We start from the raw sequence: 23,645 nt of genomic DNA on the forward strand, positions 1-23,645 counted from the left end.
ATGTTTTGTGGTTTTACAACACTGTGTCTGTGCAGCACTTCTTAAAAAATGGAAGACTCATCCATTATTACAGATCCTAAAGTAATAGAAAAAATAACTAACCAAAGCAGATTAAGCAAAATCATAACAAATTTAGCTAAGGAGCAGTTCAGTTTCAACCATAGGTCTAAAAGACTTTAGGTGAACTTCTCAACATTTAATTTCAGGAGAGGATTGCTTACTCTTTTCATATCAGAAAGTTGGAGAGTAAGTTACTCTACCCAGAACTCTCAGCCGTATTTAGGTTCTGCAGTTGGAAGAGATCCATCAGATAATCCTGTCTCCATGCTGCTGCCTTGCAGTATTCACGGCTGTCCCTGCTGAATCTAGCTAACGTAACTGTTGAAAGGAAGAAGTAAGACAAGCCTTGGTGAATTATACATGCCTTTCCCCTCTGAGCTTATTGTCCTTCTAAACTCAATCCATTGCACCATCCATCTGAGAATGAAGTTTATGGCAGCATCTCCACTGCTGACATGCTCATAAATACTGAGGTGCCCCAACTGAGGTATGATCACATAGAAAGAAAGACTGTGTAACAGGGTTCATCAAAGGGTTAAAGATTTCTGTATAGTATGTGTCTGTCAGTTATATCTTAACAGGAGAGAATATCAAATATGGCCCTGCTGATAAGCATTTCCCATGCTTTGAACTGAGCAGAATTAAAGCTATGCATGCTTTGGATTTGTTTCTTTTAATGGGAAAGGAAATGGGCTGACATTTGCTTTTGTTGTAAGTCTGAAACAAGGTTTATGGTTGTCTTGAACAACAAGAATTTGGTGTTTCCAGATCTAAAGAGATATTAATATATAATACAACTTTTAATTGATAACTAAAACCTCACCATTTATTAGGAAATGCAAAATTAGACAAGTTGGCTTTTTGTCCTGTCAGCGAAACAATGCAGGGACATATTTATGAACAAATCTTTTCCTCTGTTACCTATACCTTATGTGTGAACTCACGTGAGGTGTAAATAATTCATGCTTCTTTTCTCTGCATTACTATTTATTTTTCAGTGTGGGAGTAAAGGTATCTTTCAGTACTGTTGACCAGGTAAATAATGTATTACTTACTCATGAAAAATGCCAGAGGAAAATAAATGAGAGGATCTCTTACCTTTGGTCATCACAATGCCTGCAAGAGTTTTGTGGCGTGCATGCATGGAAGTGAAATTGTCTGTCAGCTCCTGGAACTTCTGTGCAACCATTTGGTATACGGAGTCCGCAAAATCCTGAAAGACACAGTCAGAAAGAATTTTTTCACTTCTCTGATTGAGGAGCCTGGTTGCTTCTGCAGATTAGTCACCTGCTGTCAACTGCTGAGAGGTACCTTTTAGAATTAGCTACCACCTACCCAAGCATAGATAAAAGGAGTATCTCTCTGTCGACTACCCACATCACCCTCAGAAATGGCCAAATTGACTGAATTAAAGCTAGAGAGCCATCTAGACCAGGATTAGTGGTGAAATGAGAAGATTTCATGGCTGATTTTTTTCAGCTTCCTAGATATTGGTCCAGGATCAGTTCACAAGAAATTTGTTGGTCTGTACAGCATTGTATTGGAGTGAGCTGAAGAGGTGGATGTGTATGTCCCACCAAACCACTTATTTCTCTGAGCCCACTAAAAATATCCATGAGCCCACTGAAGTCTGAGAGCTGAGCTAGGGCCTGATTTATAGGTAGGGACCACCTGTTTCTGCTTTCAAGGCAAGTTTTTAATGACTTTCAGCTACTGAGATGAAACGGTCGGCTCAGGAATCTTGGCTATATTTAATGCCACCTCAACAGCCATTGGGGGGAAGGCAAGGGGAATCCCTGCTTGCACCTATTACCAAAGATGCTGCTTGCACAAGTTCACTGGTGTGTAGTAGTGCTGAGGGACCGGTCTGCCAGGTCTCCTCCTGAGAACAGCAGATCTGTTGAAGTTCAAATTTCCGCATGGACTGGGTTCTAGAGACTGTGTGGTCTGAGCCCCCAGGTATGAGTGGGTCCAGTCACCTAGGAGAGCCTTGAGAAGCAGGTTACTGAAGCCAAACAGGGTAAAAGGTCTAAAAAGTGAATTTTGCAGACTGTGTATGCATGAATGTGAACCTAAACCACCTTTGATGCTCCTAAGAACACCAACACTTGGACTGCTTCCCTGCTGCAATGTTTAGTATCTTTTCATTTACTTAATCTCTGCAGTTTGTTTGGAACACAGCCTTTCAAGCATACATTGGAGATAAGTCAGAGGAATGCTTTTTGTTAGCATGAGTTGTTCTTAAAGTGCTTTGCAAGTATGAACATAATAAAGTAAGACCCAAAGGATTTTATTTTATTTTATTTTTCAAGCTGTACGATTTCTTATGGGAAACTAATCTGTAACTACAAATCTTTCCAGGAGCAGTTCCTAGGGGCTGCAGCTTACTTTGGGGTGCTGATAGGAGAACTCCTGGCACCCTGCAATTTGGTTAGCCCCAAGCGATTGTGCCTTTGTTAGGAAAAGTAGCGTGACCAAGCAACAACTCCACTTTTTCTTCTGATGCTGGGCGAAGCGACCTGGGGGGAGGTCCTGGTAAAACAGGTCTCCTTGAATTCACCTGGTTTCTTTAAGTGGGTTCATGGCTGAGCCTGAATATTTAGCCACCCTCACCCTGAAAGATCCACAAACACACAGAAGTGAAAATGTATTTAAAAAGATCATATCCATACTTCTTCTCCCAGAACTGTTAATGGCGATGAAAACATGTTGGTGAAAACACAGTATTTTAAATTGGGAGAATACACAGCTATTTTTCAGAGGAAAGCAGATTCTAAATCACAAATATTATCAGTAATACTACTGCCACTGAGAGCCTCTGCAGGCTGTACACCATATGTTTCTACAGTTTGTTGCAGAAAGTCTGCTTAATTTTTAACATTATTATAGCAAACATAAAAAATCTAATTAGATAAAACATAACAACAGTTATGAAACCCCTTCTTCATAAAATCTGGAATAATTTTTCCATGTGTAATCCTTATGATTGTCATTTGTTCATATACATACAGGACAGGATTTCTTTGACACAATATTTTTCCTTTGTTTTGCTAAATGCCGCTTTCCAAGGTATTGCTCTGGGAACAAACCATTTGCCCAAAATGACAGTTTAATATAACATGGAACAAAATATGCTGGCTTGTTGCAAAAGAAGGAAAGAGGCATATAAACCACTTATGGGAGAGGCATGCTAAATCCTGCACCAGGATTAGATGAAAACTAAGAAAAATTAAGAAGAGTTTGACGGATCCTAAATGGAATTTCACTTTGACTGCATTTATACCTCTTCTAATCGAATTGTCCATAACCACCATGTGAGCAAGGTATTGCTCATACAGTGCTTCTGAAGGATGAATTTTGGGTTAATTCTCATTTGTCAAGCATCAAGGTACCCTTGTGATACAAACGCAATTATAGTTGCTTTACAGATGAATGAGTGAAGGCACTAAAAGAGTGAGGGACTGGTCCAGGGGAATAGGATAGAGCTGAACACAGCCAGGTGTTCTGATTTCCTGGTGCTCTGGTTAAGTGCTCAGTGCTGGAAAACTGCCTGTCTTTCATAATATGAAAGTTTGTTTCTAAACTTGTTTTCCCTACTGAAGAGTGGCTTCATCTGTAACGGAAAACTAAAGTGTATTTGCAGGACTGATATAACTGGGCCCCATATGGTGGACTAAAAATCTGATCAGCTTTATTTAGTCTAGAAAGAAAAAAAAAGTCTCTCAATAAAACTATCTGCACCATCATTTAAAAAAAAGAACCCAATCGTAAATTTCATCTCCTGCGGTACTGCAGTCCAATCCATGCCTGCATTTCTAGCGTACCCTCCAAATCTGCATCCCAGGGCATTTTGCTCTCATTAAGAGTTAATTAGCTTAGAGGCACATAGAATTCCTAAAAGAATCGTTTTAAAAATGCTAAATAGAACAAATAACTTTTAACTTTGGATTTAGAAATCCCCACAGTCAGAGCTTTCTTTACTTCATTTGGCAGTAGGTTCCAAAGCCAGAGAGTAAAGAGACTCACTAAAGGCAAAATAACGACATGACTTCAGATAACATTTAGGGACGATAAGGAATTCCACATTTTCTGATCTCAAGGAGTGACCTGGGACATGAAAGAACAGTAAATCCATTAAATGTGAGGTCTCTTAGCTAAAATAAGTCAAGTGAATATTTTTTGTCTTGAATCTGTTGCTTAAAAGGATGGCAGTGAAATTAATAAAACCAAAGGAGTGACATACGTGAATGGACCTAGGATGCCAGAAAAACAACCAGAAACATAGCGTCTAATCTGAGGGGTTGTTTATAGGCTATTTTATTGCCCTAAGTTTCCAAATGGATATTCCAAAGTAAAATGGAAAGGAAGAAAAGGAGCAGTCTGTTTTTGCAGGTGGCGAAAAGTCGTCAAGAGATGCATGGCTCAGCCTTGTGAGAGATTTGAACCCCTGAGGATTGCTTCATGTAGTGCAGCATTAATTTCAGGGCCTTGAATACTCTGGCCATGAAAGCCAGTCTAGTGGCAGAGCTGGGTATGATGTTGGATTCCTGGCCTATATCCACATGTTACAAGAAGCATAGCACACTGCCTTCCCCTCTAACACATATCAGAGCACTTATTTGGCTTGACCCAGTCATGTGCTCAGTGACAGTATTTCTGTTTATTTAGAGCCTTTAGACTGGTTCTCAATGTCTCTATGAAACCAAAACTGGTTACAAACATATCTAATGCATATAGGGCAGGTATGGTGGAAATAAAAGTTGGTACATGTATTCCTTGCTCAGTTTAGTATCAAAGACTTCATTCCAGATATTTTTTTGCTTTACTTTTAAACAATAATCTTAGGCTGTTAAAAGTTATATATCCAGATGATCATTCCTGATGATAGGCTATAAACCAGAAAAATCCAACTACTGATAGCTATTGTGAGCCTGGTTATACTTTTAGGATACAAGCTAGACTGTGTTTCCTGCCATCAGAAATAACTTAAAAATCATACAAAAAATGAACCATTCTTTTGTTATTCTCTACTATCAAAACAATTAATCTCAGAGAAAAGTTGTGTTTGGTGGTACCACAGTTCCTCCTGTCAGATATGGATGGAAATAAAACTCTTCATCTGGAGTAAATAGAAGAGCCAACTACAACTTTGCAGCTTCTGAAGAACTATCAGGTTGGTAGTCAAAAAGAGGAAAAATTAAGACAATGGATGTGTGTTGGGATGAAAAACACAGTTCTGGCGAAGAACTGCCCTATAGGTGCTGAGTTTCAAACTCCCCTGCTTTGGTTTGCCTGCTATCAAAATCTTATCCTTCATAAGTCTTCATGTAGATTGTTCTGTACAAACAATATTTGTCTCAGACACAGTTTCTTTGAGATCAAAACTTTGCTTTGTTTTACTAATGCAGTGAGTGATAGGAGTAAGGCAAGCAAGACTGCTAGACCCACACTGAGGGGCAAATCCACTCTCGGTTGCACTCAACCCATGCATGCTGCCTAAATGCCATCACTGGTGGAAGCAGCAGTTACTTGTTCAGGCACCTTCAGAAGAAGGAAAACATAATGCTAAACTGTTGACTGTGAAAAAAGGCAGTGAGAACCTTCAGTACACTTTAACATATGCAAGGAGGCTGGAAAAATGAAAAATAGATGTTATTACTAGTAAAACTGCGCTGTGTTGTCTAAAGTATTCATCTGTCCTTGATTACCATATCAAATTACTAGTGTTATTCACAAAGGAAAATCAAACTTCAGATCATACTATTACAGAACTAGAAACTTTTAGTCATTTCTCAGCACTAATATTTCAAATGGTATAAATAATTAAATGTGTTCAAGTTTGCAATGGGAGTCTTCAGGGTAAAACTGACATTCAACAGGAGTAGTAAGGATATTAAAATCAATAGATTATAAAGGAGAAAGCCTTTAGTAAACATTTTCTATTGAAATCCTGTCTTAGGGTTTATAGGGTTGAAATATCAAAAAGGTTAGATTTGCATATGGATGAGAAGAAATACTCTGCTATACAGATATCACCAAGGGCTCTGTTCCTCCTGTCTCCCAAGTACTTTATTTTCCAGAAAATCACTGACATTTGGGGGGGTAAATGTTGAACACAATGAATGGGGATCAGGCTGAATTAAGTTCACAACTCTCTTCGCAGATAAAAGGAGATGCCCACTTCTTTTTACTGGTGAGGGGGAAACACGCACTTGTTGACAGGAGTTTGTATTTTTTTTCCTGTGGAGGACTCTGACTGTCTAAATAGCAGGGGAGGAAAACAGCACAGAGAATATCAATACTAAGGTACTGCTCCTGGACAGGGTGTGTGGCAAATTGCTACACAACACAGTTTTTCCCAGGCTCGTAAATAAGTTTGCTGTAGCTAGTTGGAGATTCATCGCTAAGTGATTGTATCCTCAAGCCAATGAATTAGTCAGGCTCTTCCCAGGTACTACATCATCTTCAAGATGCAGCCTGAAGAAGAGAAACTGACAGCGTTCATGGGCTGCCCTCCACTATCAGTCTTCTAGCATCAATTTAACACCAGGAGCACCCCCAGCATGGTGGAAAGGTCTAACAAGGACCTAGAGGAATGGACAGGCAGGGGTGACCTCGGGAAGGACAGGGAAGGGGGACACAAGCAGTGGATTGCAGGCTGGCTTCCTTCCCTGCCCTGCTTCCTAGCAGCCCCCATGCTTTGTCATGAGTTGGACTTCTCCAGGCATAAAAGGGTGTGTTTTTTAGCCACCTCACAAGAGAATGGTGAGACAAGTGGCACTGAAAGTGGTAAGACTTTCCAAGCAGGGATATGCATGGACTTCTTCACCCACGCTGGAGGCTGCAGTCCACAGCCCGTTATAACTCAGCCTTCCTTCAAGCATGCACAGGCATTTACAGGGTATTACTCAAAGAACAAGGCACTGCCAGGGAATTCATTGTGGTTCTTTCCTTGAGATGTACAGTAATTTTTTCTCTCTGATCATAACTCCTACAGTATTGATCATTTTGTCTGGTTTTCGCTTATCCCTCAAGGGCCAGGGTATATTGGCTTTGTTTTATCTTAGATGGAGGTGGTTTTATTTTGACTGGCAATATTTTTTCATTCAGCTGAATACATTTGTATATCTGATGTACATCCTGTTTCAGAGAGGTCTTCTCAGAGGGGATTGAGCATGTCCTGCCCAAGAGGAAGCTGGGTACACATTCCCACACTGAGCTTCTAAGGGAAACTCCAGTAATGCACTTCTGCCACTGAATATCCTCACAGTTTTCTTACCAAGATTGATAGGGGAGATCAGCTGCTCCTATGGATTTAGTCAAAATAATCGCTTTCACCAAACCTGCCATCTGTTCACAGTCCTATTACAACATTTTAGCTACATATGATGCTGGGTTACCACCATGAATTCCTTATTTCTGTAATCATCAAATGTACCAAATCTTCTCTGCATTCATGAAGACTCAGTGGCTCAGCTGACCTCAGCTGACTTGGGCAACTCACCTGGACTGTGCCATGGGTTCCTGGGCTCAGAGATATTATTTGCTACCTACTTCCCTCTCCTCCCCTCACCCAGGCTGGAGGCTGATTGCTCTTGTGAATTTCCCAGGCCCCACAAAACATATTTGCCTCTTCTCTGTTTTTTATATCATTAATGATCATTTCCTAAGTATCAGCACCGTGCTGGCTGCTGTATGAGACAGACTTTGAAGTTAGCTCTGTGAGACAGGCAAAAGAATAACAAAATGCCCTGAAAGATCCCAGAATAGAGTGGGAGTCAGAATAGAAAAGTCCTTCTCCCACCCATTTGTTTTTGGGGGTTTCCAAGTAAACCTAGAGCTTTATGAAAACAGCCACTGGCTCTGCTGGGGTTGGGAGGATGCAGCATCCACTGAGAAAGAAAGATGAGACAAAGGTGGGATGGGAGAGTTAGTTAAGGTCCATTTAGAGTAAATATCAGCACCTTTATGCTTGGGAGGTGTCTCAATGACTTCTTTAGCTTTAGATTCCACCCTGTTCTAATGAATGTGTGGTTTGCTTAAAAACATTTCATCAGAGTTTGATGAATTGTTCATATATACAGCATATGCTCCAGCAATGATTAAAGGCTGCAGGAGGCTTCCCACTTATGATGATCCTTGAGTGGCTAAACACAAGCTGGAAGTCCTCTTTCATCTGAAACTTTTTTACTAGGGAACACAAAGTCTCCCAGTAAACTGTTTAAAATCTCTTAAGTGAGATTTTCAGTCATGACTGGCAAGAAGAGGCACTCTACCCACTGTTCATAGAACTTTTTCTTAAATGTAGAATTTTTTCATACAAATACCAAATTCAAAATGGAGATGTGGGAGCCAAGTTTTATTCAGGCATTTGGGGAGGGAGGGACAAATTTAGAAACTGATAACTATATAGTTATCAGTTATATATAGTTCAGCTATAATGAAAAAGCTCCTGAATTTATCTGAGTACCGCTACTACTATGTGATACCATAAATGAGTTTAATCAATGTTAAATATCGCAAAAGAAATTTGTAGCACCAGTAGGAAGCACAAAGATCAAATGGGAATTTATTCTACAAGCTCAGTGTAAAAAAAAAAAAAAAAAAGGTCTGTTTTCTCAATATATCCCTGGACTACAGGGAATCAATCAAACTTAATATAATGTATCTTTTTATTTGTTTCAGAAACCCCTGGAGTGACTGAAAGAAAATAGAACACACAAAATAAGCATACAATTGAAAAAGGAAAGGCTGTTAAATCCAAATGCTCCAGCTCCTCCAAAAAGTACGGTTTTCTACTTAGTAAGAAAAACGTTTTGTATGTAGGTTTAATTAGAATCTTTAAATTCACATTAGTGTGTTAATGCTGGGATGCTAACATATGAGCCCCTCTATCTGAGGTTGATTCATTGCTGTCTACATTCATCTTGCTCTAAAAGGATGCTACCAATAAGTACCATTTCAATGAATTTAGAGGAAACAAGCTTTTCCACTGACATGAACAGTTGTTCCCTAAAGGAGGCCATGCCTAGTTTCCAGCTTTGCTTCTTCTGAGTACAGCCCTGCATTTATCGCTCTGGAAATGAAGAATGTCCATACCAATTCTGCAGAATCATTCTTGAAGTCAATACTGCACCTGCTAACAAATGCCAGAAAGGAGGGGTTGTTTGTTTGCCTTTTTCCTTTTCTTTTACTGATCTTTAATCCAAAAGCCTTCTTCCTACAGAGACACACATAAGGTTGGCTGCAAGTGCTGAATAATTCAAAACAATGAAGTAGTTGTTCGCTTTGCAGCCTTGTGCCTGCTTTAGGACAAGCCTCAGGTGTCAAGCTGTTGTACATTACAGATATTAAATTAGCACGAATAGGTTTTCTTTAACTAGATAAAAGCTCTGTAAAGCCACCAGTGCCTAGGAATGGCTAACTCTCTAAAAAGGCTTTTATGTGCTCTATAAACCCCTAGATTTTAGATTCATACTATAAGTCATCGCTCTTTAATTAAAAAAAAAATGTTTATCTGAGAAATGTCTTTTCAGTTTTCTGTTTCTTTGCTATATCTTTCTTAGGTGCATGAAAACAAATATTCTTTGGAAAACCAATGGTGGCACATACAATACTCTTTGCTGTTCGAGATCTGGTCTCTTCCCGCAGCCTAACCAGTTAGCAGCTCTTGGGTAAATGTTCAAAACAGGAAGAGAACAGTGCTTGCTCAAATCCCTTGAGCATCACTTTGAAAATCTGTGTGTTTATGGTTCTCATTAAGGGGCTGTGCTATTAAGAGCCTTCTCCATCACACATATGCTTTGTTAGATAAAGCAGGGTGCAGGCAGTGTCCAAAACAAATTTAATCTATTCTGAACTGCTGATCCCAGCAAGGCACTGCATGATTCAACTTTCCGAATCACTACAGAGCAAGGCATATAATACACTGCATGGCAATTACTGTACAGACATTGGAATTTTTCTTTTCTTGTTGTTCAAGATCTTGCTGTCATTTGCTGTAATGATTCTCAAAATTCGTCTGTAACCTTGCTAACAACCGTTCCCTTGGCTGGGAGGGGTGGTAAGGAAATCTGCATTTCTTGTTACCTCACCCTTCTCTGGGCTTCTCCTCAAATGTGTAATTAGCAGGGCAGTTCTCATCATCTATGGTGGCTTTGTGCCAGGGCAGGCAGAATTGTGGTTCAGCTGAATCCCGATTGCTATTCAGGCACCCAACAGAGCCATTTCGGAGTGGCGTGTGCCTGGAGTCAGAGCTAAAAACTGTCCCTCCCTTACTGGACAAACACAAGCAATTAACATAACATTGATGAACTTAAGGAAGAGTTTTACTGTGTTGTATCTGCTGAGAACCTGTATCTGAAAAGTCAGCATTACTTTTAGCCCATGCTCTGAAAACCAAATATCACTTCTCCATCACTCTTCCCTCCATCTCCAGTCAAGAACCTTCTAGCCAGGTGTCCACACCTAGAACCTGGGAATGGACATTTTAAACCCCGTGTCAACACTCTTGGGCAAAACCTGTTGCCTCAGCAGACTTGTCTTTAAACAAGAGCCCAGGGAAGGACTGTGCATGAGGCCAGGAGACTGTGGAGTGGCACTGCATGGGCTGTCCCCACAGGATGACCTTCCCTTGGGACCATACCTGTGAGTAGGGTAGAAAGGATCTGCCTGCAGATAAGCGTGATGTTGCAGCTTTCACTTACAGCTCAGATTTCTTATGGCAAATAAAATCTTTAAGAAAAATTTCTCATAATGGGAAAGATGCTTTAAGTGCTTTATTCACTGGGGGCAATAAAAGAAGAGCTTCTTGAGAGGAAAAAGGCAAAGAATAAATGGAAAACCAAGTAATTAAATTAAAAACTATTGTGTCTATTTATTTAAGAACTTACGCAAAAATATCCAAGCAGTTTACCTACAAATTGACCAAATTCTATAAAATGATAAAATTATAAAATTATTCCTTTATAATTGAGAGACAACCAGCTTTAATATTTTGTGCTCATTTAAGTTAGTGTCAAAGACAAGCAACAGAATATGCAATTCTTTCTTTCCAGAAAAAAAAAAAAGTATAATACAAATATGAATAAATTTCATTTATCGGCACAACATACTTCTGGAAAAATACCTCAGAGGATATCTGAGGTATCTGGTAGTACATGTCTGGGTTCCTCTGTACAATCATGGGGTGAAAACTCAGACAGCAGCTCCAGAGAGAAAAGATGAATAACCAGCTTCATACCCAGCTCTCAGAATATATAACTGTGTCACCAATATGTGTTTTTAAGGTAACTGTGGGATGTTAGCTCACTTGCTAAGATGTACATAACCTAAAGGGCACACCAATAAATTTTATCATGTTTCTCCCCTGCTCTGCTCACAGGGTTCCTCAGCAAGCAGGAGCTGGCACATAAGCCTTGTGCTACCCTTTCCAGTCTACGAGACTGTCCTGCCAAAATCTGAGGGGAAGGGTAGAGCAAACAAGGGGTACACAAAACTCTTGGACTCAAGAGATGACTAATATGGACAGCAAGGTAAAAACATGCTGCTTGAAGACCCTGAAAATAATAAGAGCAAAGAAGTAAAGGATTTCAAGGCTGCCTGCCATTGCACCTTTGTCTTCTTGTCTTTCTTCACTCTTTCTCCTCCTGTGATTATGTGTTTAACCGTTTCCCCCATCTCTTCTGTCAAGTGGATCTGTGCTTTGCCTCACAGAAGCACTGTCTAGGTGGTCTGGAAACCCAGACAAACTATTATACAAATCAAAGTCTGTCCAGTTTCTGATAACACCAAAACTAATTTATTTTTTGTTTATACTCCACTACCTTTGACAAAGCCTCCTCTGGAGATTTATATCTATCTCCATCCTCTTTGCCTTCCAACTGTTTGTCAATTTTTTTTGTTTTGCAACCGACAAAAGAAAAAATATCTGACATCAACCTTGGAAGAGGTACTGAGTGCAGAAGGTTTTTTTCAGACGTGATAAAATCTTGCCTAAAACCATGCCCAACCTTTTCAGTAGGAAGTCCAGATGGCTTTGCAGCCTGTACAACAGACTTTATTCACTGATGCTTCTCTAAGTGTCAGCAGGGTGTTGTCTTCCAGAACTAGTAAATGTGCAGTGAAAGGCAGCTTGGAGGGGAGAAATAAACACAAACAAAAAAAAAACCCCTCACTTAAATTCCCCTGCCTCCCTCCCCAAAATTAAATTAATCTGAGAATTTCTACAGGCATCTGACTTAAAATTCCCTGCGGGTGGAGAAAGGCTTTGCAAACAACTGGAGGTGTAACGGATGGGGTAGCAGTGCAGAGGGCTCCAGGGTGAGCAGTGATTTACGCACTCACTGCTGACTCTAGGTCGCCCTTGTCTGCATCACAAATATTTCAGCTACGGGATCAGGACCCTTCCCGAGTCCCTATATATGCTTCAAACTGCAGGGTCTCATATCATTGTTTTCACTGTGGTTAAATTAGAACAGAAAATCATTTCTGAGTCTGAAAGGCAGGCACGAAAGGGAGTGGATAAAGGCTCTGGGATTTGGGGTGAGTTTCTACCCCTGTGCCTGGATCTTCAGCAGCCTGATACCAGTAATGTCATCAGCCCCTGCCTCAGTTTCCAACCTGTAAAACAGGAATATTCTGGTAAAGTCATGCATGTGACTTCTCTGATATAGGTGGGGTCAAAATAGTGTTTCACTTGAATTTATGGCCAAGCTTATTACGGGACTAGCACTGTTCTGCCTATCCCTCCCCTCTGCATTGTGCCTAGCTTTAGACATAGGCAATGTTGGAGGACAAATGGTGAAAGAGCTCTGCTTTGGTCAGCACTGGCCCCTTGGCCATGCCTAGCCCTGATAGCAACCAGATCCTGCACTCAGCAAATGAGCACAGAGGGTGTCAGCCTGGTCTACAGAAGGGGAAAGGTTGCCTGCTCTTGGTATGACTTCTGAATCCTCCAAGGGAATCTGGAAGAATAAAAAGCTTTAGCCAGTATGCAACCAACCTTGTACAGCTATCATCATTTTAACCACCATCTATCCGTGTGATACTGCTGGCAGCAGTTAATCCTGCAGCCAGCTTGTTAGGATTCTTAATTCTGGTATAACTGTGCAGCTTTGTGGCTGGCAGTGCTGTTGCTCCATGTCTGTACAGGTTACCCCAACACTGGAGTGCTCTAGGAACAGAGAGCCTCAGTAAGACTGCAAGACAAACCACAAGTGATAGCAACAGTGGGGAAATTCTCAAGAAAGGGGAAGAAAACGAGGGTGGGGAGAGAAAAGAAAAGAATAAAAGAAAAAAAAAGGAACAATTAAAAAAGAAACCTGGTGCACATACACAAAGCCTTTCCAGCATGTCTCTGGTTTTGTTTCTCATTGACACATTACTCTCATTTTGAGCTGACAGCTGCGGTCCAGCCTTTGTCAGGTAATTAATCTGAGTAGTTCATTTTCACAGGTGAGTAGCAGGTTGGCACAGTCTACTCTAGCAGTGGTTTGTGGGTTTGTTTTTTTCCTTCTCAGAGCAGCATGGGTATGAAAGCATGTGTATGAACACAACACGCTCTCGGATGTGGCCAGCTGTTTGTTACTTCCTACACTGCAGGTATAACGCCTGTGCTTTGCAGGGTGAATGGAAGGAAACCTTAGACAGGAATTTAAAAGCATTATATTTGATCCCATTGATTACAACTGACAAAACATTAAAAACCCTGAGTTCCTTTGCCAAGGTTGAGCACTGCTGTTCTGACTCACACAACTTCTGTGCCTGTTTAGAAATGAAACTGATTTTAAAAAAAGGAGACAGGAAGATAAAGAAAAGCCATCATATTGCTTGGCAGGGAAATGGGGGGTGATCTACTGCATTTTAACATTTGGTTAGTTGTGAAGTAATGCAGTAATAATAATAATATTTTGCCCATACAGCGGTGACAGCTAAAATGAGTGCATTTTCTTTTTCACGATGCAGAGAGTTCTCTGCAAGGTCATCGAGCTGGGAAATGTGATTCTATGGTTCTTGTGTCAAAGTGCCAAAATATCCTCTCACTGAAGCTGTACGGCTTCAAGCTATCCCTGAGCTCCACAGAGCCACTTTCTTCTGTTTGATGGTTTCTCGCCACTTCCACATTGTGCCCCAAGATAACCATCTTGACAAATGGCTGAGTAATACACAGATGGGCAACACAATTGTACCTCAGCGTCTCTGTCCTCCACAGCCAACACAGGCTTTCTTTATTTATTCTTCCTTATATTCCTTCATCCTTATAATTTCTTCTCCCTCTTCTTATAATCCAGTATGTTCTCAAAAGTGAATCTGCATATTAGTCTGTTTTATATGTGTCCTGGGGTAGCCCACCCTTCTGTTTCCATGAGCAATCAAGAGATGGTTCAATTCAGATTGTGCTGTGAACGGACATCATTTTGAGTCATACATTTTTGTCTCCTTGATTAGTAATACCAAGATGTACTTTGAGCCAAACAGCATGGTGAAGTGTAACATCTCTCTGTTGAGGATAACGAGCTTTAGTCCATAGGGGCGGGGTGCATGATGCAAAGCAGTGTAGTGGTCCCTAGGCAATTGGCTGTGCTAGAGGAGGTGGACTTAGGAAATTGAGGGCTCTTCACCTTTTCTTGAATGTTTGAGGTTGCTATTTCTACATGAACATTTCAGTAGCTACCCTCATTTCCAGTGGTCAGCCCACAGAGCCATGCAAGGCTCCTGGCTGATGGCCATATTCTGGCCATCGCTTCCCATAAGAGACTGTTTCTCTCCCCTGACCATATGGGGAGCCCAGATCTTCTGGCTCACAGCAGCAGATTAAATCTGTTGTCTATTCTTTCAATTTCAGTCCTGTAGTAATAGTGAAAAGGTACCAGTATTAAGTGAATCAGAATAAAGTGATTTCCTTATACCAGAAAATAGAATGAAATCCCACCTCCTAAATCCCATTTAGCTCTACATTCATTACATTGCCATGCTATTGTAGTGAAATGTTCAGATCCTATTGAAATGTCCTAGATATTAATTTTCACTGCCAATAACAGTAGTCCTGTGCACTTAACATTGTCCTTGGAACACAGTAAAAAATATGTTTCAGCAGCTAATGAAATTATCACAGACCCTGTGACCTGGAAAACAAACAGAGTAATAAAGTCTTACCCTTGCTGTCTAAAATGATGTGGTACAGCTGTATTTAATCATGTACTTTATATTTCTATATGCATATGTCATGCCAAATTGTAGATTGCCATTTTATATATATTAAGGTGGTTAAGCAAGCTTTTTTTAGCTGACATTTTCAACACATCTCAACAACTATTTTTCTAGAATCTATGCCACATATCATGTATTTTATGGTTTCTTTAGCAGTAAGTTAACTGTTGGAAGACTAACACCAGCTTCTAACAGGAATGTGGTAGTGTTACCCTTTTTTCTCTATCCAAACTTTAACATCTCACTCCTTACTACTTTATTTTGTTCTTTATATTTTTGTGCAGCTACAACTAAAAAACCTCTGCTAAAACAAACTCTTATCAAAGAGGTACAAAGATGTCTTTCAGAGCAAGGCTGATGGGAAATCTCTCAGGGTACAAACTGGGAGACACTTGAGCAAACTTCTTGTCATTGCAAAATGCCTTGTCATGCCACAGAAAAGGAAAAAAACCTTGGGTTTTAAAGCATCAAACTTGCATAGGTAGATTGTTGGAGACCTTTAAAGAGCTCAGTCTCATTTCAGGCCCAAGCTAGAGGTGTGGTTGTCCTTTTATGTTTTGTGATGCCAAGGGAGTAAGTCTCTAATGCTTTTTGGTATTAGACATGACAGACCCAGGCAGAAGTTGTAACTATTTTGTTGCAGCAGCTACTGAATCCCTGTGCCTCAGTTTCTCTACCTGCATTTATCTGTTCGCAGTACTCCAGGGATCACATTTCCATGGTCTCAGTATTTAAATCTCTGTGGCAATTTTGCCTTCTTGATTGCCCCGCGGGGAAGGTGGAGGGTGTGTGGGATACTGCACCTTGCAGGAGGGAGTACAACCACTTCTTACCACGTGGCTCCATCAGCAGCTGCTCACTTTGTGTACTTGCTGGTAGCAAATCAACAGTCAAGATCTCTTTGGGGAGGTACACAGCTGTCCCACCAGAATGACACAGTGGACACTGACTTGTGTACCACTGGTCAGAGCAGCCCTGTCAGAGGTTTTCCTCTGTTAGAGGCAGAAGAAAGTGTTTGGGTTTGAGCCTCCATCAGAGCGGGCAACAGCAGTGACATTAAAGACTATTGTTTTAAGGAAAAAATGGCCTCCTGGGACTTAGGGAGACGAAGGGCTGATTCTGGTTCAGTGCCTGGAAAGAAAGAAATGCTTTTGCAGCTTGCACCAGTCTTACAGGTATTCTACATAATGCAGAATAAGGGAGAAAGATAACCCCCTCTCTCCTCTTGGCTGACTGTCTTGTTCTTCCCCAGGAAGACTAAGGATCCAGGAGTATTCATAGTACAAACATTTCTAAAGATCTCTTAAGGGAATAGCAAAGCCCCTTAAAGGAAGCACAATGCAATGTACTTTGAGAATTTTAGTTTAGAAAGATTCAAATGTAAAACCCATCTCAAAAGGCATAGACTAGCACAAAATTAAGAAGAAAGAAATAATTATTAGTGACTGGCACATGTTCCTGCCAGTTCTGGCAAAGGAACCACAGCTGCTGAGGTCCTCAATTAGTAAGAATAGGGTCAGCTACATTCACTTCCATGTGGTAAGTCCGATTGGACATGGCTGAGACTGCTGTCCAAAATGTTCTCTTTTTAATGGTAAAGCTTTTCTAAACCAAACTCCTATATCTACCATCACCAATATTTTTAGGAAAGTTTTTCCTTTTTCCCCACAAAGCCTCCCTGTCAGACTGTAGTTGTGTTACATATGGAAAGAATTCAGAATCTGAACCAAATCTTGCAGAAATCCATAGAAGTGTTTACTGTTGCTTAAGCAGACTTTGGTTCAGACTTCCTGTGTCTTTAAAAGTGGAACATTTTTGCTATTTCATGAATTCAACATTTTATGCAAAGCTTTTAAAAAATTTGCTTGTGCATTTAATTTCAGTCTACATCTGTAGAAACAGGGAATAGCAAATGGCTATCAGTGATGCCTAGCAGCACATTTTTTCGGGCCAACTGGCATTGATGTATACCTATAGCATGTCTTTCACTAACTAGTGCAATTTCTAAAAATCTCAGTGGCTAAAAATCAGCTACTCAGAACTTACTGCAGGGGGCTGCTAATAGCAGCTCTCAGTTATGGGACGCAGACAGACTATAAACCATTGTATGAAACAAGGGATGGGATATTGAAACAAAGTCAATGAAAAAAAAACTTCACAAACATTTCTTTCAAAAAAGCAAGAGAAGATGACAGCCAATAGTCCTGGTTCCCTGCCTTTCCTTCCTGATTTCTTCATTCTTTCTCATGCACTGCTTGCCTGTGTGCCATTTTCTGCTCTTCAGCTTTTCTTTGTTTCTTCTGAATAACTCTCTGCTCTTTACAAAGGTTTATCTTGTTATCACATGCTAACTACTTTCCCTTGTAGCCTTCAGATGTTTGGTTTTTTTTTTCTCCTTTTTTTCTCCTGTTACCATTTCTTGTCCTCTTGGAAAAGAGGGGGACCCTTGAGCATTACAGGTATGTGGCATAAAGGCATGAGAAGAGAAGATTTATGATGCCAGTTATAGGTGTTACAACCTAGTGTTGGGTAGAGACAAGACCTAGCACACAATGAGAACAAGGATCTTACTCAGTGCATACACTGGAAAATGCCATCAGCCATTTTGCGAACAGATTAATATTGTGAGTTACTGGGAGGACTACCCACTAGTGAGATGAATGCAGGTCCTGGCTTTGGGTCAGGTACTAGATGAAGAATTGCATGTAGGGATTAAGCTAATTTCCTTCAGTGAGTTTTCAGCTTTACCCCAATTTCAGAGCCTGCTCGGAGCTCCTCCCCACCTCCCGTGGGTGGACTAAGAGAGCAGAAAGTAGATCAGCAGCAATGAAGTCCTTGGGTATTTTCTCTTTTCATGCTAGAGAAAGCTAGCTAGAAACCAGGAAAACACTTCTGTGTATTTTACAGAAATTACAAAATTTCACTACTTTGACCTAAAACATCCCTATTATGCTTTTTGTGGGACATAAAGAAAAGCTTCCAACCATAAACCATATCTGCAGATTAATAAGAAGTCATTAAGTCCAAGGTAAGTGATGGGTACATGGAGTAAACAGACGGAGGCAGAGACTTTTTTTAGTGAGTAATGCTACAAAACCCCCAAGCAGCTAAGACTGCACAACTTTACAGGTTTTACTGTAAATGCTTTTAGCTTACTGAGGCCCTTATTTTGCCTTCCTCAGAGGAGTGCTTATTTGAGCAGCAGAAGGGACTACTGTACTAACCCTAAAGTGAATAAACATGCTCATAATCCCAGTTTGCGCATACTAATTACACAGGCAAGTGAGTGCACATGTTGGATAAAACAAGCTTGGCAGTGACTGGGAAATGGCCCCACTCTTCTGCACAGTCCCTGCTTGGTTCTATAGGCACGTCCCCCTCATAGGCGCTCTTCTCCTAGCCCTTCCTGCATTTCCAGGCACTCACTATGGCTGGGTGAGTGCAAAGCATCCCGGTTGTCACCACTGCCATGGCCAGCATTTCCTACGCCTCCCAGCAAGCCATACATCATCAAATATTGATATGGTTCCAGTAGGCTGCTGCTCCTGACATTTGATGTATAGCTTTAGGTGCTCTCATTTTAATTCTAAGGAGTCAATGAGGAATCAAAGGAAATGTCGTATTTATCCCATGTGGGGTACAGCATGACATGTCTCGAACCAGAGAGGAAGAAACTACAGGGTTGCTGAATTCCCACTGGCTCTTTCCTTGCATCACTCAGTAAGGAGGACGAAGGCCAAGCTTTTAGTCAGCAAGTGAATACTGTTGCTTGCCCTCCAACATTTCAAATATTTATCGTGTTAAATATCAACTTGGAGAATATTGCAGTCGCTTCAGCTTTTCACGTTCCAATGATTTTTTATTATTTCCATCGACCAAAATAAATGAAGAAAATGCTTCAGACTACACTTGAAAGCATGTAAAAATCAGTAACTGGATTTTAAAAGATCTGGAATGTCTTGAATACATTCATTTTTCAAACATTTTTCTCTGATCTTTAAATAGCTTTTCTTGGAGCATAACATTTTTTGAAAAGTCAAATACAGAGCATTAAGGGTATAATTACCATTTTAATTATAACTCAATCATCCTATCTACTTTGCATAGAAATTACAGCTTTTATGTCAGGATTTTGGGTGCTCACAAACATTCAGGAGTAATTAATGCTAGAGATTCTCACTGTGTATGAACTTTACTTTGTAACACTTATTTCAACTGGGCTTCATTCAAAAATTGTAAATATACCAAATTTTATGTTCATTATTTTCAAGCAAAGAAATCCTTCCCTATCAATATCTGTAAAACTAAGGCAATAAAAGATTAAAACTTGACAGTCTTGAAAACACAAATATATTTTTCTCCCTCTTCAAATATGATTCATCCGTGTAAACATGGACAGGTCAAACTCCAGTGGCAGCAATAAAAAATTCCCACTAATTGGTATCTGATTTCTGATAATTTTGCAAATATTTCTGGAAGTTACTCCTGTTTGAGATTTTATGGAAAAAAAAAAAATCCAAAACAAAGCTATTTTTAAAGATTTATTTTAGCAAACGTCTTTACCTTGCAAATTTGCCTGTTGTATCCCTCTGCAATTCCAAGTATGTGTGTATGTACATATGAAATTCAACAAAATCAATCATAAAAAAACTGGCTTTCACGTGGTTAACATCATATTAGATTTAAGTATTTCTCCCTGTCAGTATTGAAATAGGAAAGAAATATTTCACGGGTATAAGGAAATAGAATGACCTTCCATTTATAAATGGTCACCATTTTCCAGTGTTTTTGCCTGTTTCACACATCACAAAAGACTATTCTGTGCATTTCTTTCATTCTCCACATGTGCTTTGCAGCATGCCGGAGCAGCAGATGCCTTTTTATTTCCTTTAAAAGCATGATTAAGCCACACAAATTTTACAGAGGAGTCTCACAGAACATGTCCTTTTCCTTTGTTTGCACGCTAATGATATCATGGCATTTTCTGTTCTCATTTATGATTTCTTGGCTCAAGTATTTTGGGAGAGAAAAAAAAGACAATTCTCCTGACAACAAGGCCCTGGCTCAAGGTGCAGTGCTTCACCCCCCAGAAGTGACTGCCTTTGTATGCTATAGTGGGCTTTTCTGCACCTGGAATTGCTTTTGCCTTCAGTGAAAGCCTTGCATGAAAGCCCAGGACAAATCAAGCCCCTTGTTGGGGAAGTGCTGTGGGATCTGAAGGGAAGATTCATGATGCTTATTATCAGCCTGCACTTGAGACTGATGTCTTACACTCCCAGTTGTGAAGCTACAAGCAGGTTACATCTGAAATGCATGTGATTAAAGCATTTGTGCCAAATCATATCCTGCATTCTTTATATATATGTGCATATAGCTCTAATTTTTTTCATGGATGAATGAAAAGTATTTTCTTATTATACCCATCAGTAAGAAAAAGTGAAAGTGAATAGATTTTACACTTGGACCCCTCCGCATTTTTGACAGTTTTGCAAACAGCCCTCTCAATCTCTTTTTGTCCCTAATCTTTGTCAGATGAAACTAGAATCCTGATGTCATTTTAACAACGGTATCTGAAAAAAAAATTAAAAATGAAGGTGGATGTGAAATGGGAAGCAGAAAACAGATTTTATCAGCATCAGTCAGCTGGCCTGACTCAACATTGACCTGCACCTCATGTAGTCACTTACCCCAGTGCTAGAGAATTTTGTACTACTGTCTGGCACAGGGGAAGGTTTCAGAAACGCCTAAGCCTATTGATTTCCTATAGACTTGAGTCTTGTCCACACAGAAAACTTGCACCTGCTGAATTTAAATCAGCTGTTAAACTCTGTGTGAAGCTAAACTGGTGTAAACCCATGCACTGCCATGTTATTGTCATGTATTTACAGGATGGCAGGGGGACAGGAATGAAGGTTTTTTTCCTCCTTCCCTATTTAATGTTTAAGCAAGAGTCAATCCTCATTTCAGTTTTAGGTCTGGAAAGTAGGAGCTGGGCTGACAAGTCTTGGTTTGCCCACAGGATGACTCCAGTTATCTGCTGGACAAGTTTTTCTGCGTTTGAGCACTAATTTGATAGATGAAGCAAAGCCCACTGTCCACTGTGAGCTGTACTCATGCCCAGGGAAAGGACACCCTCCAAGCATGAGAGCTCAGATGTTGGAGCACTGTTTCCTGCCCTGGTCCTCTTCCTGCATACTCACATTGCTGAACCAACATGTTATGGGCAATAGGAACAAACCGTGACTAAATCCAGATGACTTCTGCCGTGATGTAAAGCCTTAACTAGGGTCTTCCATTCAGTAACTAAACAAGGCTACACTTTAATTAGGGATGTGGCAGAGCCTGTCCAACATGTAGCATTATCCTGGCAGGCTGTAGGTTGGACTAGGGCCTGATTTATCCAGTGTTTGTGGATGCTGCAGCTAGGAGCCCTTTTCTGCTGAGGAGCTGAGAGCTGCTGTGTTTTCAGCCAGGGTGCCTTAGGTGAAGCCCATGATGCTGGCAGAGACCAATGACGTCCTGGCCATGGCAAGCCATAGGATGCTGCAGAGCCCCCAGTCAGCTCTGTGTGATGTCAAAAAACTGCCTGAGCACATGGTGGGCTCTGCACTGGAAATAGGCTTAAAAGCACGTTTTTCCTCCCTTGAGCTACACTGTCTGGACCTTAATGGGAGATAGAGCTGTGGCCAGACCTTCTCTCTCAGAGTCAGCCATTCTGGCTGGAGACACTGCCATCCCCAGAAGCTCCTCAGCAATGCCCAGCTCTGCTGGCAGGAGGGATCCAGTACTTGTTCCAAAGCAAAGGCTCCAGACTGCCTTAGGTTAACCCTTTGTCTATGTCAATACTTAGCTTAAAGTAGGTAGATATGCTCACCTGCATTACTGATCTGATGCTGATCTAATAAAACAAAACACCTTGCGGTCTTTGGAATATCAAAGATAGACGAGTTTCTGTATTGCTTCATATAGTAAAGTTTTTTTGACTATTTATTCACTATGAAAAATTAGGCACTTTTCTAAATAAATTAAGCCATTCATCTGAATGTGCAATGTGTTGATTCTAATCTATGCAGAGCTATACTAATTTCCCATTAAATGTTAGCAAAGTCTCAACTTCAAACTGAGATCTAGATTCTTTGCTACAGGACTGAAAGAACAATACTAGAAAGCATCTGAAAAAAATCATTTTTATTTGTATGTCACTCTCCTGTAAATTTTAAAAGGGCTAGGCTCAGTTCTCAAAGCGCATAAAAGAATATTTTCCCCTGAACAAGCCTGGACAGCAAATGAACCCTGATCTCAAGACTCATGCGGAAAACAGGATTTACGGTGAAAATGCTAGGTCAGCATAAACCATAATGGTGTTGTAATGATGCTGAGGACTGGACTGGTTCTTCCAGTTTGCTTCTTACAGTTACAGAAGGCAAAAAAAAAAAAAAAGAAAAAAAAAGAAAAAAAGAGGCAGATATCCTTACCTAAAGAAAAATAGCCATAGAGCAAGCGATAATTCTTACGTTCTGTTTTGGTAATACGTTCAATTTAACAACTGTCTGCAAAAAGGAGTTTCTCACAATGAGTTATTTAGTCACTATGCCATCTAGGGTATAACTGTCATTCTGAAGGGAACATCCATGCTATGATTTGCTGTCAGTCTGTTGTACACTGTAAGTGCATTCATTTTTTCCCTTAACAGGTGAAGATAATGCTCTGATACACAGTAAAAGATAGATGATAAAAACAATTCTTTAAGAAAAAAATAGACACAAGGGGTTTGGCAGGAAAATGTGATAAAATGTTCCATTCTCCTTTTTAAAGTACTATAATAAAACACGTCTGGAGTGAAGTACAGATAACATAAACAGCAGAGTGTGGGTGCGCAATCCCAGCATGATATTGCATAAGGAGGAATCATGAAGCATTCCCACCACAGTTGCCTGTCACGCATTATTAACAAGAGTGTTTAGGACTATTAAATAATCGTGCTAAAGGGACATAATCAACTTGCAAAAAAGGTGTTGTATTTGTATTGCTGCAGTTATATTTGACTTGACAAAATAATGAGTAATTTCAAATCCAAAGATTTTAGAGCCAGAATGGATAGTTCTGATTTCCTCATCCAGCTTCCAGCACAGCACTGACCATGAAACTGTTGCAGCAGCTTTTCCTGAAATTATCTCAATAACTTGTAGGTCAGAGGAAAACGAATTGGAAAATATCCTGCTCCTGCCCATGGTAACTGGTAGAGATTCCTGAAGACTGGAAGACAGCAAATGTCACTATCTTCAAAAAGGGCAAGAAAGAAGGTCCTGGGAACTACAGGCCTGACTGCCTCACCTACACACCTGAGGAGGTGGTAGGCAAAATTCTCCTGGAAA

The 23,645-nt window shown here is 40.3% G+C and overlaps 1 protein-coding gene across 1 annotated transcript in view; it reads right to left on the bottom strand.

Moving 5' to 3' along the window:
- Window positions 1-23,645, bottom strand: part of ADARB2 (adenosine deaminase RNA specific B2 (inactive)) — a 307,816-nt gene that overhangs the window by 61,288 nt on the left and 222,883 nt on the right. Inside the window, exon 4 of the mRNA XM_062621538.1 lies at window positions 1,159-1,273. Coding sequence (XP_062477522.1) covers window positions 1,159-1,273 — 115 coding nt within the window. The remainder of the gene's footprint in view (window positions 1-1,158; window positions 1,274-23,645) is intronic.

This window comes from Pezoporus occidentalis, unplaced genomic scaffold (genome assembly GCF_034315485.1).
Source record: "Pezoporus occidentalis ecotype Australia unplaced genomic scaffold, CSIRO_AGI_Poc_V1 ctg23, whole genome shotgun sequence".
NCBI lineage: Eukaryota > Metazoa > Chordata > Aves > Psittaciformes > Psittacidae > Pezoporus > Pezoporus occidentalis.